We start from the raw sequence: 26,184 nt of genomic DNA, 5'->3' as shown, positions 1-26,184 counted from the left end.
TAGAAAGAAAATATATTTTTGTTTAACTTGACTTGCAAGCAATCTCTTAGAATTTGGGTCACACAATTCTAACAAACCCCATAAAGTTCAATTCCATATTAACTGTAAATCTGTTTATGAGGCAAGAAAATAATAACATTTAAAGTAGCTATGTAGATGAAGTAAGTGATGCTCAGTATGAAGGGGGGAAAAGTTGAAGGAAAAAAAATCAACCATTTTATTTTTCCAGGTATGGGATTAAAACATACTTGAGAAATGTTGGTAGCCTTGGCAAAATCTGGAGATCTTTTTTGCCTTTCACTGTCTGCATTTTTATTGCATTGGCTTCACAACTACATCTAAGTAGAGGTATCTGATGTAGTGAGCTCCGCATACATGTTCGAAATTGCTTTGGCGAAATATTCCTTTGCTTGATGTCTCTTAATCTGACCACAAATAGGAAAAAGAAAATGAGCTTATCATGCCGGTTTTAGGCTTTTTTTTGGCTACGAGGTTGATGGAAAATATAGAGACTTGCCTTTGAAGTCAGAGTAAGCAGTCCGTTTTCCATAGTGAATGGTTCAAGTTCTAAAGTCACAGCTTTTGCAAATTCGAAGCCTCTAAGCTGTTCCAAAGTTGATGAATCAAAAGATTAAGGCCCAGTGAAGAAGGAAATGGTGCAATTTAAATAACTGGGGAAAAAAGTTAGTTAATCAAGAAGCATTGCCTGAGCTTCTCTTCCAATGGCATCCATATCGGACAGGACAGCAGCCCTTGCTGTTCGGTCATTGCACAGTTGTTCTAAATCCTTGTACTGCATGCAATCATTGCCAGATAACATTAGCAAACAATTAAACGTGATAGTTATTAACCACAGTACAAGAACTGGAAGAAGAAAGCATAAATAAAACCAAGGACAACAGGAAATTTGGCCTAACAAACAGTATCCGTGATTTTCCGGTAATGTAAAACAGCGGTAGATAGATCACCTTAATGCCTTCAGTTGCAGCCCATGTTTTCAAAACATCTTGGTCCACTGAGACAATAGCTACCAATGAAGAATTCAGGCTGTCACCTACCAAGCAAAACAATTGGAGCGTCAACAGAGAAGAGAAATGAAAGCAGGAACTTATTGACCATCTTTTTGTCTCACTCTTACCGTAAATAAAACACTGGGAAATAAATCTGCATTTAGCGTATACATTTTCGATTTTTTCTGGAGATATGTACTCTCCCTGAGCCAGCTTAAAAATGTTCTTCTTCCTGTACCAATAAACAATTTCAAATAAAGAGCTAGCAATACAAATGTTCCGGGAACAGGCACACACTGACTGATAAGTTGATTCGGGTAGCAGTTATTCAAATACAGCATCAAAGTACCAAAGAAAGTGAGAGAGGAAACATGGGAAAAAATGGTAAAACAAGGATAGAAACATGTATGATGTTTGACCTTACCTATCAATAATCTTAAGACGACCTCCAGGTAACCATAGTCCTATATCTCCCGTACGAAGCCATCCGTCTTCATCAAGTACCTCTTTCCTGTCGAATTTTTACATTTTAAACACATTGAATATCAGTATATGAAAGTTTAAAGAAGAGAGGGGTCACATCTAAGGAGCATACGTATGCGCTTCATCTTTGTAATATCCTTGAAAAATTATTGGACCCCTAACACAGATTTCTCCACGAGGATGCGGCTCATCATCAGATGTGTAGTTCATTTCTGGGACATCCACAAGCTTTATTTCTGAAATAGGAAGACGAATTTATGAATTCATTGCAAAATCTTAGAAGAAAACATCTCGAGTGAAAGCCAAAACAATAGGCCTAGCATCATTATATTATAGTAAGCTAGATTAAAGCCCTCTTATAATAACTCACCACAAGCCGGATTAGGAGAGCCAACATGGCCAGAAAGATTGTCACCCTCATCCATCATGCTTATAACAAATGAAGACTCGGTCATTCCATATCCTTCCAATACTCGACCACCAAAGCAGCTATAGATTCATAACAGAAACATTGAGAAGAGGGCCAGGAGATACTGCCAATTTCTCAATAAGCATTCAACATGTTTAAAGGAAAAACATACATCTTCAAGAAGTCTAGGATGTCAGGAGACAAGGGTGAAGCACCTGAAGAAAAGAAACGAACTCGTCCTCCGAGTTTGGCCTTTATTTTGTTGAACACCAATTTGTCCCACAGGGGTGAAGGATTATTTCCTTAAGAAAAAGATTATAAGCATAATCAATACATATCAATGCTAACCAGGTCAAAAAAGGGCATATTCTTTTATAATATATACATAAGTGCATGTAAGTGTACATATATGCATGTATTTGAAAGTTTTCAAGAGAGCTTTCCTAATCCTAATTGGGAAAATAGTTCCCTTATTCTAATAAACTACTAAAATATAAAAGAAAATAGTTCCCTTATTCTAATAAACTACTAAAACATAAAATAAAAATATTCCTAAAATATGAATAAAACTTATCTACCTAAATAAATTTAAAATATATACATATTTCAACACCCTCCCTCAAGTTGGTGCATATATATCAATCATGCCCAACTTGCTTACAAGAAAATCAAAGTTTGTCTTAGAGAGTCTTTTGGTGAGTATGTCAGCAATTTGTTGTTTTGAAGGAACAAACGGCATGCACTGTAATATTCCGAATTAAGGCCTAATCGGAATAGTGGTTTCGTGACCACAAATCCGAGATAGAAATAGTTATTTTATAATTATTTTGAGGTTTATGATATGATTGCATAATTGTGTGAAAATTTCGTGAAGAAATTTTTGGCATAACGAGTTTAATTTAAAGTTAGGGACTAAATCGAATAAGTTGCAAAACTTACATTCTTGAAGTTTTTAGTATGAAATTGCTTTGAAATATTAATTAGGAGGTCTTAAATGGTAATTTGACCAATTTTAAGTTCATGGACAAAATTAGGACATGGAAGGAATTTTTGGAAAGTTTAGTAGTAAGGGCATTTTGGTCATTTGGATATTAAATGAAATAAAAATAGGAAAAATAACCCAAAATGATCATCTTCTCCATACTGTTCTACCGATTTTTGCTCTCCTCCATAGCTGGGGTTTCTTCAACTTTCAAACTTCATAGTAAGTGATTTCAAGCCCCGTTTTTAATGATTTTTATGTTTTTGAAATCCCGGTAGCTCGATTTAGCTTATGTTAACAATAATTCAATCTATGGTTCATATTTGGAAAAATACCCATAGGTGAAATTTGTGTATTTTGGTATTTTATGATAGAATATGAGTTTTAAAATTTTGTTAGACAACTTGTGCTACTCGGTTTTGAGTAAAAACGAGTAAAAAGGCTTAATCGGTAAAAATATTTAGTAGTCATAAATACATGTTAGAGTGAGAATTTGATGTTGCCATAGAAGGAAAAAATGATCAGAATGTCATAAAACATAATAATAAGAGATGAAGTTTAATTCCCGAGCCTAGGGGCAAAAGTGTAATTATGCAAAAGTTTAGGGGCAAAATGGTAATTTTGCCAAAGTTCGTATTAAGGACTGTTTTAATGAATGTATGTATTAAATAAGATTAATTTGGTATTATAGATCAAGAGAAACGAGATTCAAGTCGTGATCGAGGGAAAAACAAAGTTTACGAGGAATAGGCTCGATTGTTAAAAATTTTGTACCGAGGTAAGTTCATGTGTAAATAAGGTAGCATAATTGTTATTTTTAAGTTATTGATGTTAAATATATGATATGCTGATTTTTATCATGAAATATATGCTTTGTCGTTATTTTCGAATAAAATACAAATTAAGTGTATTATTTGTTAAATATAAAGTGCTACCGAGTATTGGTTTCGGTATTTTACGGAAGATGGCAAGGAGATGTGTTCGAGGAAAATCCCGTTTGAACCTTAGGAATAGATTAGGATACAAGTGACATGTCACTAGGATGGTTGAACATCCGAACTCGTTGAGTTGAGTCCGAGTTCACTTATGGATGTGAAATGTCCGAACTCGTTGAGTTGAGTCCGAGTTCGTGAGATGTAACTAGGCATCCGAACTCATTGAGTTGAGTCCGAGTTCACTTATGGATGCGAACGCCCAAGCTCGTTGAGTTGAGTCCGAGTTCACTTATGGGCGGGTTACATGGTAGCTTGGCTACAAATGTGGCACTTATGTGCAAATTATCCATGTATCCGAGTTATATTCCGATGTGTTCAACGGGTAAAATTTCTAGTGAAATGGAAGAACACTTAAGATGCAGATGACGTATTGGTAAGTATTGTGAAATGGACACTTTGGACAGGTATGTACTTAACCTTCGGGTTGAAAATAGATACAACAACGATAAGGTGGTAAGATGATTAATGATGTTTAGAAATGTGATATATGTTTTGGTGATACCATGCTAAGGTTGTTTGGTATAATTGTATTGTTATGTTACTTGTTATTTGCATATGACTTACTAAGCATTTATGCTTACTCCCTCCTTTTCATTCACTGTAGTTTTGAACAAGCCGGCTTAGGAATCGGGACAGGTTGAAGGTTCGATCACACTATCCGAAGGACTCTTTTTGGTAAATGGCTTGTAAAACTTAAGTATGGCATGTATAGCAATACACCTATTTTGTGTAAATAATTTTGTGATATGGCCATGATTTGGTTGAGAAAATGCTTAATAATGATAAGTCATGGAAAATGCTAAGTTAGATCATGTTTGATGTCATGGAAGTTTAATATGTTATCTAGATCATAAAAACTCATGAAAAGATGAAATTTGCCATAAATAGAATATTACAGCAACACTGACATAAGTTTGAAAATTTACTAAAAATCATATAAATTGAATTTGGTGATGGATTAAATATGAAATTGAAGCCTAGTATGTCTAGTTTCATATAAAACAAATGAAACAAGTAAAGGAATTATATGTTATAAGATATTTGAATTTTAGTGAAAGAGCCAGAGCGATTTTTGGATCCCCTGTTCCAACTTTAGAAATTTACCATAAATTGTAAAAAAATAATTAGGTGGTGTATTTTATATTCCTAGAATCCTTATTGAGTCTAGTTTCGGAATAAATAAACAGCATAGTCATATACTTTTCACAGAGAGAAATATGGTTCGTAGTAAACAGAGGTCAGTCTAATCAAGTCCTGAAAAAGGGGTAACTTTAACTAATAAACTGTATTAATTAGCCCAACCAAAAATTCTAGAAAAAATTAGTAAATAGATATATGAGTCTATATTTAAGGAAAATTTACAGATCTTGATTTCATGTTTTGTAACTAAAGATATGATTTTTCTTGTAACAGTGACGCAGGTAGCTAGAAAGCTGTGAATGTAGAAATAAACGATTCGAAGTTCTTAATTCGATAAATTATGTTTAGTAACACCTCAAGCTCGACTCCGGCGACGGTTTCGGGCATGGAGGAGTTACATTTAGTGGTATCAGAGCAGGTTTAGTCGGTTCTCAGACTACGTGTTGTATGTACGGATTTTGCTATACATGCCATATGTATAAATTGTGATACTGTGACGACTTCTGACCTATTAAATGATTTTTTTTATAGTAAATGGATCCCGATCCAACTACAGCTGATGATGTAGAGAGTAATGCACCAGCTCCGACTGAAGGGGCGGTGCCAACTGAAAATCCACCTCCTACTGTTGGTCAAGGAGGAGGAGAAGGGGCTCGGGAAGCCTTTCTCCAAATGATGAATGCTTGGTATACTGAGTTCGTTCGTACGAACCCAAATGCACAACCTCCCCCACCTCCCGCAATTCCTCAACCTATACCCCCGATGCCTCAGGGTGTGGATATGATAAAATCACAGAACTCCGGTTGATAGAATTCGTAAACAAGGGGCCGAAGAATTTAGGGCAAATATTGATGACGATGCCGAGAAAGCAGAGTTCTGGCTTGAAAATTCTATCCGGGTATTTGGTGAATTATCTTGTACACCTGAAGAATGTTTGAAATGTGCTATATCTTTGTTGAGGGATTCAGCTTATAATTGGTGGAAGACTTTGATTTCGGTGGTACCGAAAGAGATGGTAACCTGGGAATTCTTTCAAGAAGAGTTTCGAAAGAAATAAATTAGTGAAAGTTTTATTGATCAGAAACGTAAAGAGTTTCTTGAGCTGAAGCAAGGTAATATGACAGTCACAGAATATGAAAGAGAGTTTGTTCAATTGAGTAAGTATGCCAGAGAATATGTTCCTACAGAGGCCAAGATGTGCCGACGATTTGAAGACGGGCTCAACGAAGACATCAAGGTATTTGTTGGGATCCTTGAACTAAAAGAAATGGTGGTACTTGTCAATCGAGCTTGCAAGGCTGAAGAACTACTTAATGAAAAGAAAAAGGTAAAATCTGAGACACGAAATTGGAAGAAAAGACCAATGAGTAATGCACCCTCACAACAACCCGGAAAGTCAAGAAATATGAATCCTCGTTCCCAAGTTTCAGCTGGGCAATCATATGGGAATTCTAAGAAGCAAAATGTGGGTCCTAAGTTCCAGACTACTTCGGCAGCCAGTGTAGGGAACTCGAGATTTGTTAAACACGAGTGCCAGCGGTGTGGTAGAAATCATTATGGTTCGTGCAGAGCAAATGAATGTTTTCGATGTGGTTCTCCAGATCATTTTATTAGAGACTGCCCAGAGAGAGCTGAGAAAGAAAAATTTCAGTATACAAAAGCAAGTGGTGCAGATTCGAGGGGAAGGTATCCAAGAAAAGCTGGGAATGAAGCAAGCAGTAAGAATGTAGCAAGAGATGCAGCAGTTCTTGGATACCTTGCTACATTCTTACTGCTTGCTTCATTCCCAGCTTTTCTTGGATATCTTTCCCTCGAATCCGCACCACTTGCTTTTGTATACTGAAATTTTTCTTTCTCAGCTCTCTCTGGGCAGTCTCTAATAAAATGATCCGGAGAACCACATCGAAAACATTCATTTGCTCTGCACGGACCATAATGATTTCTACCACACCGCTGGCACTCGGGTTTAACAAATCTCGAGTTCCCTATACTGGCTGCCGAAGTAGTCTGGGACTTAGGACCCACATTTTGCTTCTTAGAATTCCCATATGATTGCCCAGCTGAAACTTGGGAACGAGGATTCATATTTCTTGACTTTTCGGGTTGTTGTGAGGGTGCATTACTTATTGGTCTTTTCTTCCAATTTCGTGTCTCAGATTCTACCTTTTTCTTTTCATTAAGTAGTTCTTCAGCCTTGCAAGCTCGATTGACAAGTACCACCATTTCTTTTAGTTCAAGGATCCCAACAAATACCTTGATGTCTTCGTTGAGCCCGTCTTCAAATCGTCGGCACATCTTGGCCTCTGTAGGAACATATTCTCTGGCATACTTACTCAATTGAACAAACTCTCTTTCATATTCTGTGACTGTCATATTACCTTGCTTCAGCTCAAGAAACTCTTTACGTCTCTGATCAATAAATCTTTCACTAATATATTTCTTTCGAAACTCTTCTTGAAAGAATTCCCAGGTTACCATCTCTTTCGGTACCACCGAAATCAAAGTCTTCCACCAATTATAAGCTGAATCCCTCAACAAAGATATAGCACATTTCAAACATTCTTCAGGTGTACAAGATAATTCATCAAATACCTGGATAGAATTTTCAAGCCAGAACTCTGCTTTCTCAGCATCGTCATCAATATTTGCCCTAAATTCTTCGGCCCCTTGTTTACGAATTCTATCAACCACAGTTCTGTGAAATTTTATCATATCCACACCCTGAGGCATCGGGGGTATAGGTTGAGGAATTGGGGGAGGTGGGGGAGGTTGTGCATTTGGGTTCATATGAACGAACTCAATATACCAAGCATTCATCATTTGGAGAAAGGCTTCCCGAGCCCCTTCTCCTCCTCCTTGACCAACAGTAGGAGGTGCATTTTCAATTGGCACCGCCCCTTCAGTCGGAGCTGGTGCATTACTCTCTACATCATCAGCCGCAGTTGGATCGGGATCCATTTACTATAAAAAAATCATTTAATAGGTCAGAAGTCGTCACACTATCACAATTTATACATATGGCATGTATAGTAAAATCGTACATACAACACGTAGTCCGAGAACTGACTAAACCTTCTCTGATACCACTAAATATAATGCCCCCACGCCCGAGACCGTCGCCAGATTCGAGCTTGAGGTGTTACCGAACATAATTTATCGAATTAAGAACTTCGAATCATTTATTTCTACATTCACAGCTTTCTAGCTACCTGCGTCACAGTTACAAGAAAAATCATATCTCGAGTTAAAAAACTCGAAATCAAGATCCGTAAATTTTTCTTAAATATATACTCATATACATATTTACTAATTTTTTTCTAGAATTTTTGGTTGGGCAAATTAATACAGTTTATTAGTTAAATTTACCCCTATTTCAGGACTTGACTAGACTGACCTTTGTTTACTACGAACCATATTTCTCTCTGTGAAAAGTTTATATTACTATACCGTTTATTTATTCCAAAACTAGACTCAATAAGGATTCCAAGAATATAAAATACACCACCTAATTATTTTTTTACAATTTATGGTAAATTTCTAAAGTTAGAATAGGGGATCCAGAAATTGCTCTGGCCCTGTTTCACTAAAATTCAAATATCTTATAACATATAATTCCTTTACTTGTTTCATTTGTTTTATATGAAACTAGACATACTAGGCTTCAATTTCATATTTAATCCATCACCAAATTCAATTTTTATGATTTTTAGTAAATTTTCAAACTCATGTCAGTGTTGCTGCAATATTCTATTTATGGCAAATTTCATCTTTTCATGAGTTTTTATGATCTAGATAACATATTAAACTTCCATGACATCAAACATGATCTAACTTAACATTTTCCATGACTTATCATTATTAAGCATTTTCTCAACCAAATCATGGCCATATCACAAAATTATTTACACAAAATAGGTGTATTGCTATACATGCCATACTTAAGTTTTACAAGCCATTTACCAAAAAGAGTCATTTGGATAGTGTGATCGAACCTTCGACCTGTCCCGATTCCTAAGCCGGCTTGTTCAAAACTACAATGAATGAAAAGGAGGGAGTAAGCATAAATGCTTAGTAAGTCATATGCAAATAACAAGTAACATAACAATACAATTATACCAAACAACCTTAGCATGGTATCACCAAAACATATTTCACATTTCTAAACATCATTAATCATCTTACCACCTTATCGTTGTTGTATCTATTTTCAACCCGAAGGTTAAGTACATACCTGTCCAAAGTGTCCATTTCACAATACTTACCAATACATCACCTGCATCTTAAGTGTTCTTCCATTTCACTAGAAATTTTACCCGTTGAACACATCGGAATATAACTCGGATACATGGATAATTTGCACATAAGTGCCACATTTGTAGCCAAGCTACCATGTAACCCGCCCATAAGTGAACTCGGACTCAACTCAACGAGCTCGGGCGTTTGCATCCATAAGTGAACTCGGACTCAACTTAACGAGTTCGGATGCCTAGTTACATCTCACGAACTCGGACTCAACTCAACGAGTTCGGACATTTCACATCCATAAGTGAACTCGGACTCAACTCAACGAGTTCGGATGTTCAACCATCCTAGTGACATGTCACTTGTATCCTACTCTATTCCTAAGGTTCAAACGGGATTTTCCTCGAATACATCTCCTTGCCATCTTCCGTAAAATACTGAAACCAATACTCGATAGCACTTTATATTTAACAAATAATACACTTAATTTGCATTTTATTCGAAAATAACCACAAAGCATATATTTCATGATAAAAATCAGCATATCATATATTTAACATCAATAACTTAAAAATAACAATTATGCTACCTTATTTACACATGAACTTACCTCGGTACAAAATTTTTAACAATCGAGCCTATTCCTCGTAAACTTTGTTTTTCCCTCGATCACGACTTGAATCTCGTTTCTCTTAATCTATAATACTAAATTAATCTTATTTAATACATACATTCATTAAAACAGTCCTTAATACGAACTTTGGCAAAATTACCATTTTACCCCTAAACTTTTGCATAATTACACTTTTACCCCTAGGCTCGGGAATTAAACTTCATCTCTTATTATTATGTTTTATGACATTCTGATCATTTTTTCCTTCTATGGCAACATCAAATTCTCACTCTAACATGTATTTACGACTACTAAATATTTTTACCGATTAAGCCTTTTTACTCGTTTTTACTCAAAACCGAGTAGCACAAGTTGTCTAACAAAATTTAAAACCTCATATTCTGTCATAAAACACCAAAATACACAAATTTCACCTATGGGTATTTTTCCAAATATGAACCATAGGTTGAATTATTGTTAACATAAGCTAATCGAGCTACCAGGATTTCAAAAACATAAAAATCATTAAAAACGGGGCTTGAAATCACTTACTATGAAGTTTGAAAGTTGAAGAAACCCCAGCTATGGAGGAGAGCAAAAATCGGCAGAACAATATGGAGAAGATGATCATTTTGGGTTATTTTTCCTATTTTTATTTCATTTAATATCCAAATGACCAAAATGCCCTTACTACTAAACTTTCCAAAAATTCCTTCCATGTTCTTATTTTGTCCATGAACTTAAAATTGGTCAAATTACCATTTAAGACCTCCTAATTAATATTTCAAAGCAATTTCATACTAAAAACTTCTAGAATGCAAGTTTTGCAACTTATTCTATTTAGTCCCTAACTTTAAATTAAACTCGTTATGCCAAAAATTTCTTCACGAACTTTTCACACAATTATGCAATCATATCATAAACCTCAAATAATTATAAAATAATTATTTCTATTTCGGATTTGTGGTCACGAAACCACTATTCCGATTAGGCCTTAATTCGGAATATTACAGACTTAGATGGTCGTCTTCAAGAAAATAAATTCCACCAAATTCTTTAGCATTGCCAATCATCCTCCCCGAGACCATGTCCTGAAACTTACACATAGAGAAGTCAATTATAACCTGACAATTTGAGGATTGGGATAATTTACTGACCGATATGAGATTACAAGCTAGATTTGGCACATATAAAACATCATGTAAAACGAAGGAAGATGAAATTTTAACAGTACCTTTCCCGGCTATTGCCGAGAAGGACCCATCTGCTACTTTGATCTTTTTGTTTCCTGCGCAAGGTGTGTAAGTTGAAAAAAAAATGACTACTAGTCATGTGATCACTAGCTCTAGAATCAACGATCCATGTGTTTGTTTTACAAGGCTTGACACTGAAAAAATAGAAAAATCAGTACCTGATTGGGCAAAAGAGGAAGAAGGATTATTGGATGAGTTAGGAATTGAAGAATTCATCCGAAATTGTGGTGATTGAAAAAACTTGTGTTGATGCTCTAATTGTTCCTTAGTGAATGGAGACCCTTCCAGAGAACTTTGGCCCTTATAATTTCCATTAGTTGTTTGGAAAGCTCTGCTATCCCCTGATTGTGAACCACGATCATTGCCACTCTTTTTCCTTCCATTTGTCGGTTTCCCATGGAGCTTCCAACACGTTTCTCTAGTGTGCCAATATTTTTTGCAGTGATCACACCAAGGTTTTTTCTTATTTCTAGTGAAGGCTGTTTTAACCATGATGTTACTAGAGATTTTAACCTAGCTCAGATGCTATGAAAGTTTTCAAGAGAGCTTTTAATAAAACTATTCTTTATTATTAATTGAAGAATTGAACTTAAATAGAGAAAACAGTCCTAATCCTAATTGGGAAAATAGTTCCCTTATTCTAATAAACTACTAAAATATAAAAGAAAATAGTTCTTTTATTCTAATAAACTACTAAAAAACTACTAAAAGATAAAATAAAAATATTCCTAAAATATGAATAAAACTTATCTACGTAAATAAGATTTATCTACCTAAATAAATTTAAAATATATACATATTTCAACATTATTGTTGTGTAATAGCGAATGGCCAAACGTTTAGCGAGGGGAACTCGCTAAATAGCTAAGCTTCAAAAACAGAAAAGATTGTTTAGCACATCTCACATCAGATGCCAATTGGCATGGTTATTTTAGTTCTTTAAAAAATGAATTAATTATTTCTATTACGCTGTCAAATAATAAGCACAATAATGGTTAAACAAAATCCATAAAGAAATAGATACAATTTGAATGCTAAATGACACTTTTTTCTGGCTCACCATCTGCCATAAATGACTACAACTCCACAACACTTGCATAAATATAATCAATGCATAAGTGAAACAGTACTCACAGGCCGTTCTATACTAACCTTCCAGCAAGGGACAAAAAGGAAAGACACAAATATCATTATTGCTTGCCTCTTGGAATTGTAGGCGGCATTAAAAAGTCTCTCCTTCAGAGGACCAGAAGACTTTACTGCACTGAGAATACTGGCAAAAAGGAAGACTTTGATAAAATGATTTAATCAATATATCAGTCACAATCAACTCAAAAATTAACATAGTACCCGGCGTAAATTCTGTTATACAGTCTAGGGACACTGCAAAATATCGTTGGTCGTAGTGCAACCAGGTCATTCATTAATTCCATGTTATCCTACATGCAAAGATCAAGAACCAGAATTTAAGACTTCATCTCAAGAACATGAGAGTTTTCCACATCTACAGCATAAGCAGTACCAGATGGTAAGACTGATGCCTTCGATAAGATGGAGTTCTATTAAGACTAGTTAGCTCTTAAATAGAAGTTGACCCTTGTCCAGTTTAAAGTTCCAAACTGGAGAAAGTAGGATTGACAAAATTAACGATGAACATCTAAACAATCGTAGATAAAGTTTTTGCTTCTAGAATTTAGCAAGAAGTATAGGATTTCATTGACTCAGCAGCTTGAAGTATGCAATCCAAAAGTGGACCAAAAACAGTTTAAGGAAAAACATAGAACCAACCAAAGATCTTATATAAGAGGGAAGGTGTTTAGGTTTACTCTCATACCCCCTGGTAGAATCCAACTGCAACTCCGAAATATGCTAAAAGAACCTGATAACCTCGTTCATAAATGTGTGCCAAAGGAAGATATGATATATATCTGAACATGAGACAACTATTTCAGCGAGGCAGTTCAGGTAAAACAGTAAATTCATCCATTAATGTTAACAAAGATGTATTATGATTTATGTTTATTTAAAACCTATAGATCTTACATGTCTGAGGGGTAAAATTTTGTAGCAATGCTGCATCCAGCAGCATTTGCAATCAAGTTTCCATGGGTCAGCACAACTCCCTGGCCAAAACTTATGAAGAATAAGTAGGAGAATAAAAGAACCTTCATTTCATTAATATACATATTCAACTATGTTAAAAATTCATAGGACTAAGCTATACCTTTGGTGTTCCAGTTGTACCACTAGTGTAGCAAATGGTTGCAACATCATTTGGGTTTGGTGGGGAAAAAGGTTGGGGGTTACCGCGGCCCTAAAGTACTCATTAAATGAGAAACAATTATACCACACAACATTGAGGAAAATTGTGATATCCAATTACCAAACATACGTGGTAGACAAAATTGTGAAACGCAAACCAAACTTGGAAAATTCAAATGCATGCTTGCTCTTGATTTAACCATTTAGACAATAAGAAATAAGAAACTTCAAAAAATTACAGGATAAAAGCATACTTATGAATTGGTCCTAACAATACCAAGATCACATCGCTATAAACTACCATGATGTAGACAAAAAGGATTTACAATTACCTCACTTAATAATTTTGCATATGTCACAATCTGAATTTCGGTTGAAGGTGGCAATGAAGGCAATTCATTGTCCATTCCTCCAACCACCTACAGCGAGAGAACCAAATAATTGTACTCCTAAGAAAATGGCAAATTCGTAGATGTACACTTCTTTTCTTATTCAAAGATTCAGTAAGAAGGTTTCGAAAGTATACCACAATCAACTGTACAGAAGGAATCTCATTAAAAAAGCCTCGCAACTGCAGTTCAAGTGGAAAGCTGAATAAATATTGTGAAACAAATCCCAATCTCTCAAAATTATATGAACTAGACAATGAAAAAAGGTGCCCAAGTGTAAAATTAATTAGTCAATAAAACAAAATACAATCAAAATTTGAGCGCACAGACAAAATATAATCTATTTCTATCACTTATCTTAATGACCATTTAACAAGCTTAAGAATAAATAGTACATAGAGGAAGAGAGAATTTAAGTCCATACAACTAGTTAAGAGCATGTAGAAAAGGGGAGGTTTTGTTACTTACCTATCATCATGGTAAAAATAAAGGCTTCAATTTAAATTACAAATCTTTCACCACAACCATGACAAGTTGACAACCACAATCCAATAACATGTAGCCTGAATTGGAGCAAAATTAAACTTACAGAATTCAGTGTTTGAGGCACACAAAATATAGCTTTCACATCAGCATGATTAACAATGTACTTGACAGCATCTGGACCTGAAAAGAGACAAATTTTCTACTCAGCATCTTAATATTAGGCCAAATGGACAAATATTCAATTAAAAAAGAGAGCATTTGGCCAGTGGCAAACCTAAAGTGTCATACAAAGGAACTGATACAAGGGAATATGCAGAGCAAGCATGATCAACAATGAGCCACTCTGGTCAATTGATGAAATAAAAGCCAACACAAGAGCCCTGGCATGATAAAAGCAGTAGAACCACATGCTACATGAGGAACAATCTGTTTACTAAAATCAGGTATCTTACATGTTGCACATATGTTCTGGGGGAAATAAAGTTACTGCAGATAAAAAGTTATTGTTGATATCCTCACCTTCGGGATTCCATGAAATAGTAGGCCAGAACCAATGGCCGCCCGGGCAGTTCCTGCTTCTCCATATGTCATCCACTTGTACCTTGATGAATAAAAAAAAAAATCAAAGTTAACAAATGACCTTTGGCAACCGTAACTATGCACCTCATCTGACAATAGGAAACTTACTCTCCAATTGTACCATCGACTCGAATTCTTGTACCAAGATATTTGTAATCTCGGAAGGTATCAACTGCTTGTCTAAAAAAATTTAAAAAGAAGAAACAAAGAAAAGTGAAGAAACAATCCGAAGTACTTGAATATGAAATAAATGATAAAGCATCTAAACTTGCTTCTGCCAGGAAAATGAGGATGCTTACACAAAATTATCATGCAAAGTACCAATATCAGGATGATCAGGAAATCTAGTCACAAGCTTAAACGGAGAGCAAGCAGATCTGCAGTAAGGCATAATAAATCTTGACAACAGCTGAATAGAGAAGGAGCAATGCAAAGCAAAAAATAAAAAGTATGCAGCGGAGTTTTACCTGTATACATTCCATTTTCCTGTCTGCAGTTTCTCTGGCAGCACGACACTATAACCCTTCTCTGCTCAAAAATCAATACCAATAGTTGTCAGTTAAAAACAGATAAATCAATAAAAACTAAATGCATGTTATTTATTACAATATGATAGAATAAAACCAACCCAATGATAGAACAACTTTATTACGTGAAAATTTAAAGAACAATGAATCAAACCCAAAAAGCACTGATTTACTACACTTTCCAGCCAACAGCCATTTACTTAGCTAAAACAATATGTTATATATATAATTAACTTAAAAATGAATGAAACAGGCCAACAATGCCTATATTATTGTTCTTCCCAACCGTGCATGTTTATAATACACTTACCACAGAGGAATTCGCCGGCGGTTGGATTAGAACGGAGGTCGTTGGAATGAGAACCGGCGCCGACGACGACGACGGGGACAAGGTGACCGTGAATGGCGTTAAGTCGACGTTCAGCAGTGATGGAATCCATGACGAGAAAGCTAACGTGGATCCTTTTCCTATTCTTTTTCCGTCTTTTTTCCGTTTGTTTACCAGAAACTATTTAAAATATTTTAATTTAATCATTAAAATACCTTATTCAACCGTATCGGTTAACTGAAGATCGGTTATTTGAAAATAATTAATAATTAATTAATTAATGATTTTTTATTACATTATTGTTGAATTCTGCATTAATCAGTTGTATCAGAACTTATTTTAATTTTTAATCATGGAAGTTTAGTGAGATGATAAGTGTATCTCTTATGTTAATCAGTAGTCGAGTATCCGTTCATTGCTTTAAGTATAAAGCAATTTTAAAATTTGTGACCAACACTACCGCTTAATGTGTGTATAAAATGCGAAAAATTAGTTATTAGGATCGTTCGAGTGGATATATTGAAAAATAAAAAAAATTAATTTTATTTTTTTAAAAATAATAAAATATTTAAAATATATATTCTAACATTAATATATCTTTATAGATGAACTTAAATAAAATTATTAATTTTTATTATTAAAATATTATTTTTCAACCAACTTAAATTCAACTTGATTTTTTAAAAAAAGTTTGACTTTTTCAACCTAACTTATAACTCTTTTTTTGAGGTTTGACTTTTTCAAAATGTTTGGTTGCATGAACTAGGAAATAACTTAGATTTGACTTCTTACGATATTTGTTCTCAAAGAGAAATGGAGTTATTTTTTATTAATAAATTAAAATGTTTTCTAAACGAATAAATTAAAATGTTAAAGTATTCATTTCTTAGCACTCAACTTATGTTGTAAAAATATTACTAAATTATTGAAAATAAATATTAAATATAATTATATTTTTAACATAAAAAATTAAATCGAGAGAGAGGAATAACAACACCAAGATTTGAAATCATTGAAATGCCAACAAGAAATTTAGTCAATGCTCCGTATATAGTTATTTTATTTGATAATTATAAATCTCGTATTTAATAAAAGATTTATTTTATAAACTTTAATTGTACTGAGATAATATTTTATATCACTTTAGATAAATTATGTATAAAAGTTAATAGATAATTTTAAATACTTTATTAGATTTCTCATTCAAATAATTTATATTAAATTTATTCACATTTTAATTCAATGTACTTAAAACTTTTAAATGAGAGTAAAGTTTTGTTTTCAAGAAAAATTTTCAATATTTGGCGGTAAGAAAAAGAAGAATTAATTTATTTATTAATTTTGAAGCATCGAAAAAGACAAAAAAAAAGGATATATTGATTTTCATATACGAAAAATAATAATTCATTGAAAGAAAAAAAATAAATAGAAAATGTTCCTAAACGTCTCTTTAACACATTCTTTTTCCAAAATAATATTATTAACCATTTAATTATTAAAATAAAGAAAATGTCTATTATATTTAACAAATAAATCCAGACAGCTTTTTTCTAACTCTATAATAAAACCCATAATCTCTTCCCAACACTTTAGTCCACGTCAAATTAAGACTATAGTCTCCTTCTATGTTTCCCACCATTCTTACCAAACACATCAATTTTTTTTTAATCTTTCAAAAAAAAATTCCATTCTACCTCATAATAAAAGAAAAATAGAGGAATTTCAAGTAAATAATGATATTCCATTGCATAAAAAGTAGTTGGGATGGATCATGACATTCACATAGATACAGCTAGAGTCAAGAGGCCATGAATTTATAAACCTATAAAATCCCATTTAATCACTTCTCATACTAGTAGTATATTAGCGCTCTTGATTCTCCGCCCATCCTAATATAACAATTTTCTTCAGCCTCTGCACATACCACCTTCACCATCATTAAACAACCAATCTTTCATTCATATATATAACTAAGAACCCTAAGCCAACGATGAATCTGATCTGAATCGTAGATCTACCCTCGTTATCCTTTTAGAACAGCTCCATCAACTGCTGTGAAACATCTGCATGCATCAAACCGTGAGTTATTACGTGGAAAAATATTTGGTGAACTGTCACTAGAGTTTTTAAACTTTACAAGCAGAGTAGAAAAAACGAAAAGTTAAAGATATGAAAAATTGCCAAGTTCAAGGACTAAGTTGGGAAGAGTTACCAAGTTCTTTATCCCTATAAAAAAAAGGACACGGGAGTGTCTTTTAACTCCACTCGGGAGATTAAAAAAACAACATTATTTCAGGTTTTACTTAATAGATACAATCATAGAATAAAGCTTACCCACCCCCCACCCCCCACCCCTTTCACTGAGCCTAAAAGGGTGGTGACAAGGGTAAAATCCATTAAGAGTTGACAATCAAGCAGGTTCGGGTTAGATTCAAGCAATTTTGCAAAACCATTTTATAACCATGAGTTATCTTAGCCTCATCTCTGATTCGGGTCTGAATTTTTTGGTCAATTTCATGTCTGAAATGGGGAGTTGGTTTACAGGTTCACAATTGTTTTGCCACCTTAATGGTATAAAGATGTGTTTATCTCAGTTCACTAGAATAAAGATAACTTCAAACCTTTCATATAAGGGTTACCTTGGAGAATAGCTGGAGTTGTTTGAAATTCTAGCCAGATATCATGGTAAGAAGCAAGATCGAAATTTAGAAACTTGGCTGCGAGATAAGCAGCTCCGGCAGCAATATGGTGGGGCTTAAATTGAAGCCACAATGAGCTCCTAAGCCTACAAAAGAGAATCCACATACATTATTAAAATAAATGAGTGATGGGAGTTACAACAAGACAGTGATCACCGTTTTATTAGATGCTAAGATTAACATAAAGCAATTACAAACCAACCACAGAAGCAAGAAACGAACAGGCAATGTCTTCAACGACTTAGCACATAACACCACAACCACCACACGTCAACAACAAATACAACAAGAAATGATCATAACAGTGATTTGAAGTGAAAAAAGACAAGTCAATTTTTCCTTACCAACTAATGGCATCAACACCAGGTAGAATATTTTCCAAGAATCTCTTGCACCATGGCTGACAGAGTATGAAAACTATAGCAAATATGTTTATACCCATCTACAGAACAAATCAGTTCCAGTCCGATCCGCAGTGCTTCTAACTCCAGTAGTATTACACAATTCAAACACGGAACAGACATAGAGCGCAATGTAGATATCAAAGCAAGTCTCTTTAGCCAATCAATTATCCGAACAGGCTCATCAACAAGCATGATTGACTGCTCATGGTTAAGGAGCATGCATGCATGCTACCCCCCAATTACAAGGAACTAAAGCAGGCACGAGATGATGTTATGAGCAATTTTTACCACCTAATAAATGTAGCATAAGGTACAATATATCTGTATTATTATACGCACCATTGTAAATTAGTATATACATATGTCCGTTAGTAAACCATAACTCAAGAAAAAATAGAGAAAAAGAGAAGGATAACGAACTACAAGGAATACATTTTGAAGAAATATCAGAATGACAACTGGCGAAGGTAAGACACGACACTATAAGTGTAGGCTATAAAATAGTATATTCAGATGCCCCTTGTTAATCAACCAAAAAAAGAAAAAAAGAAAAAAAATGATGACCATGACAAATGGATTAAAAAGAAAGAACTTTTTGCAAAAACAAAAAATGTGGACAACTATAGGGAGTGGGGGCACCATCTATAGACATAGTAATAAATAGTACACGATTGGGTAAAAATACAAAACTCTGTACACACACACATCATATATGTATATATATAACTTCCATAGTTTTATTGTTCTTCAAATTTAGCCCCTTAAAACGCCCCATCTTGGCATCAAAGTGGAAGAACCACTAGGGACTATGATAAAAAACTTTCCAGCACACCCAAAGCACTCCGCTTGATTATGGGGAAAGTATTCCTCCATAAAATAATAGGCAGTAGAGTACCATGCCATACAAACCAGAGTGCATTAAATAATCACAAGAACAAGTCCCAACAAGGACCACACCCTACCAATATTCCCAATACAAGCCTGACCCAGAAGATATTAAAGAACTCACACTGCCTGGTGCTGCACGCCCATTGACACAGGCTTCATAAGTTCTACTCTAATTGACTGTAAAATCTGAAGTGAGTTTTCGGCTGAGCCTATTCTAGTTCAGTCTAGTACAGGGTGTATCATTATTCTAACTGACTGCTTTACAATGTCGATTGCTTTAGTTTAAAAGTTGCCATACATACAGCATAACCAAAATACTCTAAGCTATAAGGCCATTAACATTTATTGAGCATACACAATTGTCTCCAAGGTATTTAAGATGTAAACCAACATTTAGAGAAGTTCCCTTTTAGTTTGCGGAATCCTCCTTGAAGGAGGAGGCATCTTTCATCTTTGTATGCTTCTCAATCTAAAAAATAATATAAACTTAAATATATGCATGTGTATTAGAGTAGTTATATAATTATGAAATACACATAAGATGGATGAAAAAACCTAAATGAAACATCAAAAGTCAGTTAGAAGCACCAATTAACCATCTTTAAACTAAAACTAATACAATCATTTCAGCTGAGAGACAGATATTTGAGGAGAAAATACACTGAAATATTTTAAAATTAGAAAAAGAAGAGGGTTGAAGTCTAATTATGTACTGCAAAAACAAGATTCTTTCCAGAGGCCGAACAAACTCTATGCTTAGCAACACCAAGAATTCAACAACGTTGTACTCAATTCAAGGTTTAGAACCAGATCAGAAGGAAAGGCAAAACCCTAGACAAGAATCACTGTTCTATCAACAAAGACAATAAAAGGTGATGATACGTGTTTTCAATGTATTTTTGGAATTTCTTTCCTTTATGCCATGCTACCTGAAGCAGGCTACGAACAATTCACTTTTTGCATCTAACCCATCCCCAATGGTTGATAATGCATGTTAGTTCAGTCCCCAACATGTGCACATAGACTCTTAAGTTTGAAAGGAATGAAACTCAAACACAACAGGATTCTCAGTCCAGCTGGTACTTATAAATCAAAATGTAAAACTTTCATTAGATTGACATTGCCATTGGCAAATTCAAATTGGAAGCCTCTTATCTTAAAGTGTTAAACAAAATAGTTAAAACAGGGTAAGATTTCTGGATAAACCAAAAAACCAATTTTTAAAAAACAGAACTGGAGGTCAAACCAATCAAATCTCCAGTCTTCGGTCCAACCAGTTGGACTAGGAGGCAAGATTACTCTTGTGTTTTACTGTTCAAATAACTAATCTAAAATAAATATTAAACACGGTTAATAATTATTGTTTTCTTTTTTAGAATAACATTCGGCTTAGAGGTATTGTTCTTTTTTAGAATAATTACGAGATTAAAGGTTCAAAGCCCATTAATTACAAATAAGATTTTGAAAATATATGTATGTTCATAGAAAACGGATTGAATAAAAAACCGTTTTTAACTGGTTCAATCCGTTTTCATACCGGTCAATCCAGTTTTTGACTGGTCAACATTCACACGCTTCAAATGTACCTGCCAAAGCAGTCCGGTTTTTGATTCCATGCCAAAATCTCCATTTTGAATGGGAGAAATGCAGGACAATAATAACAAACCCTGGCTTGACAACTAGGGAAATCATCACCAGATAGCATTTAAAAAACGAGGAAAGAACCCACTATTGACTCTTCCAAGTCAATAATTTTTCTCCAAATACTGATGGACACAGGGAGGCAGCCAGCCAGGTGAGTGGTTTCAAAAATGACAAGACTATATTCTGAGGTTATGTGGCTTTAATAGCCATGACCAAGTTGATGGGGTAAAATCATGGGAAAGAACCATAATTATTGTTAATTCAACATCAGATGTTAAAACAAAAGTTTCCATGAACAGCACATCAATCCGCCAGCTAACAATATCATACAAGCGTGCACGCTAACCCTGAAATGACCCTGCAATTATATGACATGCCAAAAGAATCAATATGCCAGACCAGAATAACTTCGTAGAGTAGTTGTGCTAAAGAAGAAAATTATGGACAGAAGTACCCAGTTCTGGGCAATATGGAAGAAGATAACCTGCATACCCTTCACACCCCAACTCAACTTTTTTCAACCAATTCATAGGACTGCATTGCACCCAGCCACCCACCCCACCCAAAATCCCTTTAAAGTCAAAACCCATAAAATCTGCTGATTGAAGGAATTGAAACACCCACTACTCCCAGTGCATAAAACAGCTACTCAATCATAGCCACAAGAACAAATCCCAATAAATGAGCATTATTCTTAGACTACTCTGGAATAACTCAAAACATCACAACGAAATAACTAAACCAAATAGGTACCTGAAAAGGCAGAAGGATCATAATCATTGCACATGTAATAAGACCATTGTGAATCACATCAAGGTGAAGTTCAAAATGCAGCAGTCAGTTTTACTTCTAAAACTAACTGAACTAATCCTTACAAACATATTGCATTGCACCTGTAAAATTAGCTTCAATTGAAAACTAATCAGTAACATTAAAGCATTAAAGATAATCTTACCCTTCACTGACCAAGTTTAATGCCAGGTTCACCAAGGCTGTTTGTGAAAGGCCTAGTTTGTTTAGAATGGATGTAAGTGGAGCATATGGATGTTGCACATTAAGTTCAAAATTTAAGGTAGTCAGGATCATTTGCTCTGCCTCAATCACACGTTCACGATACTGCTCAAACCAATCCTGTCCAACAAACAACTCATTTAATGTCATCATATGAAAATTAAAATGGCAATCTTTTCCCTTGTCAATGCAAGTGGCAACTGTAAACTGTTTTTATGCAAAGCCAAAACATTTTCTATATTTGTGAAACATGCTAATGCAGGATTAATATAGCTGTCTCTAAAATGTTTTGAACTGCAAATGCACAATTTAATGCTTGAAAGAAAGAAGCTGACAAGTTTTAATCAACATTCAGCAGCTACACAGGAGTTGGTCCAAATTTGCGTCACTGCCACTAAGCTGCAGCCTAATCATTGTTGGAAAATGCTTTTCATGGATGATAGTATTCAAAAAGCTTAAATATACTTAAAAACATTATTTCCACTTCTACCCTGCTAAAGTACTTAATCCCTTTCAAATTTCTTAGCAAGGAAAAATCAGAAGAAATCAAAAGGTACTCACAACAGGGAGCAGGTAGGATAAGAATGTAATATCCTGTTTATGGAATATTTCACAAGAAGTTCTCAACACATTGTTCAAAGGGCGAGGCGTCTCCTCCGACTTTGCAGCAAGGAAAAGAGCAGCAGTAGCAATCAACTGAAAAAGAATCAATTTGTTGGTCAACTACCATAAAACCTGCTTATGGTCATAGACCTTTTCATTGTATATCAACTAGCATATACAATAAAAAAAAAAAGTTCCTTGAGGTGATAAAAACGGTTGAAGACAACTTAATGAAACTCAACTTGACCTAAACCACAATAGCTTCATAAATTAATATTTAAGAATATATATGAGTGACACCAATCGAGGAAAAAATTGAAAAGATAACACATGGTCAAGCAAGCAAGATAATATCAACCTTAAAATAGAATTCAGGAACAAAATAGGTGTCTAGAGATTCGAATAGAACTTGAGTTACAAAAGCAACAAAACTTTCTTCTTACAGTTATCACCATAATTTGGAACATTGTTAACCTTTAAACACTGCTGCTTATGACGTTTGGAGACTACACTAGTGGTGTAAAGGATAACTTCCATAAATAAGTGAGCAATAAATTTCTTAAGCATAAGTATTGGAAACTCACAAATCTATCATGGCAAGCATGTGATCTTCGAACAAAAAACCGATGGCACAGTACCATGGCAGTGCCAATGGTAGTTTGTGGCCTGCAAAACACAAGATGATTTAGAATATTAAATAAGAAAAATGCATAAATGATTATAAGAACCAGGAAAAGGAAATAGCATCAAAGATTGATAGCTCACAACTCAAGCTGCAACCCGAGGTTCTGAATGAAGGCACAATAAGAATAACGCAAATGTGTCTCGCGAAGTGCATCAATACCATCTCTTCTTGAAGGTGAATATCTCTCAATATCATCCCTTGTCATAAAGACAGATTCATCATCCTCCAATTGTGACCTATCACGTTTATTGCTGACAGATGTAGAGGCTTCAGCAGTCGATCTCATAGGAGGAATGAAATTGCTGGGTTCCAATGGAGCTGTAGGGCAATGCAGGCTATATGGCTGATAGTTTCTACCACTATCTGCCCAAGTAGCAGCAGAGAACTTTCTCCTTTTCAAAGAAGGAGCACAAGTTGGTTGTGCATGATGATAACCTCTATTATGCTCCCCAAACTGCCCCAAGAATTCTTGAGCATGGTTAAATATCCTGGTAGGGTCACTACTCCAGTTGCCGCTCCTGTAGTTATCAGAACTGTAATTATTGTAGTTATTCCTATTGAAAGGGTACCGGTAATCATCCTGAAAAACGCTTCCTTGCATGCGACAATTCCGTGTAAAAGACATTCCTTATTTCTTTCTGAAAGGAAACCTGAAATACAAAACAAGAGAAACTCACTCTTCCAACAAAATCTATAAAAAGAACAAAAAAAAAATTTATGGCGCTGATTTACCTGTTTTTCATAAAAAAAATTAAAGCCAGAAAATAAAAGTTTGAATCTTTAGGCTCAAAACAATATTTAGAAAAGAAAAAAGACAGGTTAAAAATTCTATCAATCAGTTTGCACTATCCAAGCTAATTTATTCCTCAGATGCTTGATATCTCTAGATTTCCCTTCTAATGATAGATATTTATCAAGTTAATTAGCTCTAAGCCTCTAACAATACCTAACACTACAAAAAAAATATAAATAAGGAAACCATTAAAAGAATAAATATAGATCCAAGTTAACCAACAATTCAAAATTATTAAATAAAAATACGAATTAAACACATGCAAAACACACAAAAAAAAAGGAAAAAAGCAACATCTTGACATATAGATTAGATCATCGTTCAAAAAAATCAAATCAAAACCAAAAGAAAATCAACCTTCTTCACATCGAATCCTAAGAAACAGCTGATTTATGATCTTTCGATTAAAATAAAATTAAAATATAATAATTACCTGAATAAAATGAAAAAGATCAAGCGAGATAGGGAGAAAAAGGGCGTGAATAAGATCCGAAATTGAGAATGAGATTGAGATAGGGTTTGTAGAAGAAATAGGGAAAGGGCAAACGGTGAGAGAGAGAAAAAGAAAGGAGAAGTTGGGTCAAATTCAAAAAAGAGAGAAGTCCAATGAAAGCAAATATTTTTGTATTCCTTTTTTTTAATGGAAGCTTTTATATATAATTATCTGAAGAAGAAGATTGTTTTAGTTAGGTTTTATATTTAAAATCATAACACAAATCCTTATATTTTTTGTAAATTCAGAATTTGGTCTTTAAATTTTTATTTTAAAAAGTTTATTCTCTCTATTTTTTTAGATTTCAAAATTCAGATATAAATTATTTTGTTAATTCAGGTTCATTATAAACCAGAGGTGAAACCAAAAAAATTTTTTAGGGGACCAAAATTAAATTTTAATTTTTACGATAATAAAAATATAATTTTACTATTTTAATAGCCTATATATTTATAATTTTTAAATGATTAAATCAATTTTTTATCTATTTTAGGAATTATCAAATTACAAATTTAACTTCACTAAAGGGTCTAAATGGAATTTTTTTATTTTAAGGGGGACTGGGCTCTGTCAGCTCCTTAATTATGCCTTTATTACAAACTTACATTATTAATAATTAAACCTGAATTTTAAAATTTAAAAAAAATATTTTTTGTAAATAAAAATATAGGAATTATTTTTTAAATTTACGAAAAGTACATGACCTATAGCATATTTTAACCTTTTTTAATTTCATCCTTTGACTTTAAATTTTATTATGGTGTGGATAACGTGACACGGATTATTCATGCTATTATCAATATAATATATATAATCTAAAAAAATTAGTTTAAAAAAATAATTAAAAAATATTTTTTTAGGTAATGGCTTTGTAAAAATTCAAAATGCCACATTGTCATATCATAATTAAATCCAATTTGAGGGGTTAATTGTGAAAATTTGTAAACTTCTGAAATTAAAAAAAATATTTTTAGGAAAATGATAATAAATGTCAAAAATGTTTTTTTTCCCATTAAAGTCAAGAAGAATATAATAACTAAGAAGATAAATACTAAATAGAAAATTCGGTAGGGTGGGTAAAAGTACGCCAACTTATTCCTGCTGGATTAATTTTAAGGTTAAAATATGTTACTAGTCCCTATATTTGTATATAATTTTAGATTTGGTCCCTATACTTTAAAAGTTAAAAACTCAGTCTTTCTATATTTTAATTTAAAGATTCTAATCTAATCATTATTGTCATTGGTAATTTCTATCAAAATTTGA

The 26,184-nt window shown here is 33.9% G+C and overlaps 3 protein-coding genes across 6 annotated transcripts; all 3 read right to left on the bottom strand.

The window, feature by feature from the left end:
• Nucleotides 1-338: 338 nt before the first annotated feature.
• Nucleotides 339-11,510, bottom strand: LOC121231245 (long chain acyl-CoA synthetase 6, peroxisomal-like). The gene is made up of 11 exons (XM_041116508.1): nt 11,408-11,510; nt 11,109-11,162; nt 2,075-2,204; nt 1,864-1,982; nt 1,606-1,729; nt 1,435-1,521; nt 1,139-1,242; nt 969-1,054; nt 707-793; nt 518-604; nt 339-425 (listed from the first exon to the last, which is right to left on the bottom strand). The coding sequence occupies exons 1-11, from the start codon at nt 11,508-11,510 to the stop codon at nt 339-341; spliced, it is 1,068 nt and encodes a 355-aa protein (XP_040972442.1).
• A 390-nt stretch (nt 11,511-11,900) lies between these two features.
• On the bottom strand, nt 11,901-15,864 carry LOC121232218 (long chain acyl-CoA synthetase 6, peroxisomal). 2 transcript variants are annotated; one of them, XM_041117775.1, is made up of 8 exons: nt 14,539-14,596; nt 14,368-14,444; nt 13,722-13,960; nt 13,352-13,441; nt 13,171-13,250; nt 12,962-13,055; nt 12,478-12,566; nt 11,901-12,400 (listed from the first exon to the last, which is right to left on the bottom strand). In XM_041117775.1, exons 3-8 carry the CDS (start codon nt 13,794-13,796, stop codon nt 12,235-12,237), a joined length of 594 nt encoding a protein of 197 aa, XP_040973709.1. In that variant the 5' UTR covers nt 13,797-13,960; nt 14,368-14,444; nt 14,539-14,596; the 3' UTR covers nt 11,901-12,234. The 2 variants fall into 2 exon arrangements, with proteins under 2 accessions (XP_040973709.1, XP_040973713.1); XM_041117779.1 differs by lacking the exons at nt 11,901-12,400; nt 12,478-12,566; nt 12,962-13,055; nt 13,171-13,250; nt 13,352-13,441 and adding exons at nt 14,784-14,865; nt 14,952-15,023; nt 15,143-15,220; nt 15,311-15,371; nt 15,681-15,864 and having other exon boundaries at nt 13,820-13,960; nt 14,539-14,644.
• Nucleotides 15,865-17,418: 1,554 nt separating this feature from the next.
• LOC107933082 (cyclin-T1-4) lies at nt 17,419-25,147 on the bottom strand. 3 transcript variants are annotated; one of them, XM_016865230.2, is made up of 7 exons: nt 24,859-25,147; nt 23,713-24,282; nt 23,532-23,613; nt 22,906-23,040; nt 22,289-22,464; nt 18,338-18,483; nt 17,419-17,761 (listed from the first exon to the last, which is right to left on the bottom strand). In XM_016865230.2, the coding sequence occupies exons 2-7, from the start codon at nt 24,255-24,257 to the stop codon at nt 17,730-17,732; spliced, it is 1,116 nt and encodes a 371-aa protein (XP_016720719.2). In that variant the 5' UTR covers nt 24,258-24,282; nt 24,859-25,147; the 3' UTR covers nt 17,419-17,729. The 3 variants fall into 3 exon arrangements, with proteins under 3 accessions (XP_016720719.2, XP_040973705.1, XP_040973703.1); XM_041117771.1 differs by lacking the exons at nt 17,419-17,761; nt 18,338-18,483 and adding an exon at nt 19,076-22,086 and having other exon boundaries at nt 24,859-25,052; XM_041117769.1 differs by lacking the exons at nt 17,419-17,761; nt 18,338-18,483 and adding an exon at nt 19,076-21,691 and having other exon boundaries at nt 24,859-25,052.
• Nucleotides 25,148-26,184: the final 1,037 nt, after the last annotated feature.

Source organism: Gossypium hirsutum, chromosome A01 (assembly GCF_007990345.1).
Source record: "Gossypium hirsutum isolate 1008001.06 chromosome A01, Gossypium_hirsutum_v2.1, whole genome shotgun sequence".
Taxonomy (NCBI): domain Eukaryota; kingdom Viridiplantae; phylum Streptophyta; class Magnoliopsida; order Malvales; family Malvaceae; genus Gossypium; species Gossypium hirsutum.
Note: the sequence above shows the minus strand (reverse complement) of the source record. Positions and strands in the feature narration are given on the sequence as shown.

Coding starts and splice junctions, on each gene's coding strand:
- LOC121231245 (XM_041116508.1), bottom strand. CDS start 11,510: ATGGAAGGAAAAAGAGTGGCAATGATCGTGGTTCACAATCAGGGGATA. Junction 11,163..11,407: donor GGCCAAAGTTCTCTGGAAGG/GTCTCCATTCAC, acceptor CACCTTGCGCAG/GAAACAAAAAGATCAAAGTA. Junction 2,205..11,108: donor CTCGGCAATAGCCGGGAAAG/GTACTGTTAAAA, acceptor CTTTTTCTTAAG/GAAATAATCCTTCACCCCTG.
- LOC121232218 (XM_041117775.1), bottom strand. CDS start 13,796: ATGGACAATGAATTGCCTTCATTGCCACCTTCAACCGAAATTCAGATT. Junction 13,442..13,721: donor ATGCAAAATTATTAAGTGAG/GTAATTGTAAAT, acceptor TGAGTACTTTAG/GGCCGCGGTAACCCCCAACC. Junction 13,056..13,170: donor AAATTTTACCCCTCAGACAT/GTAAGATCTATA, acceptor TCTCATGTTCAG/ATATATATCATATCTTCCTT.
- LOC107933082 (XM_016865230.2), bottom strand. CDS start 24,257: ATGTCTTTTACACGGAATTGTCGCATGCAAGGAAGCGTTTTTCAGGAT. Junction 23,614..23,712: donor CTCGGGTTGCAGCTTGAGTT/GTGAGCTATCAA, acceptor TGTGTTTTGCAG/GCCACAAACTACCATTGGCA. Junction 18,484..22,288: donor TTAAACTTGGTCAGTGAAGG/GTAAGATTATCT, acceptor TCTCTTTTGTAG/GCTTAGGAGCTCATTGTGGC.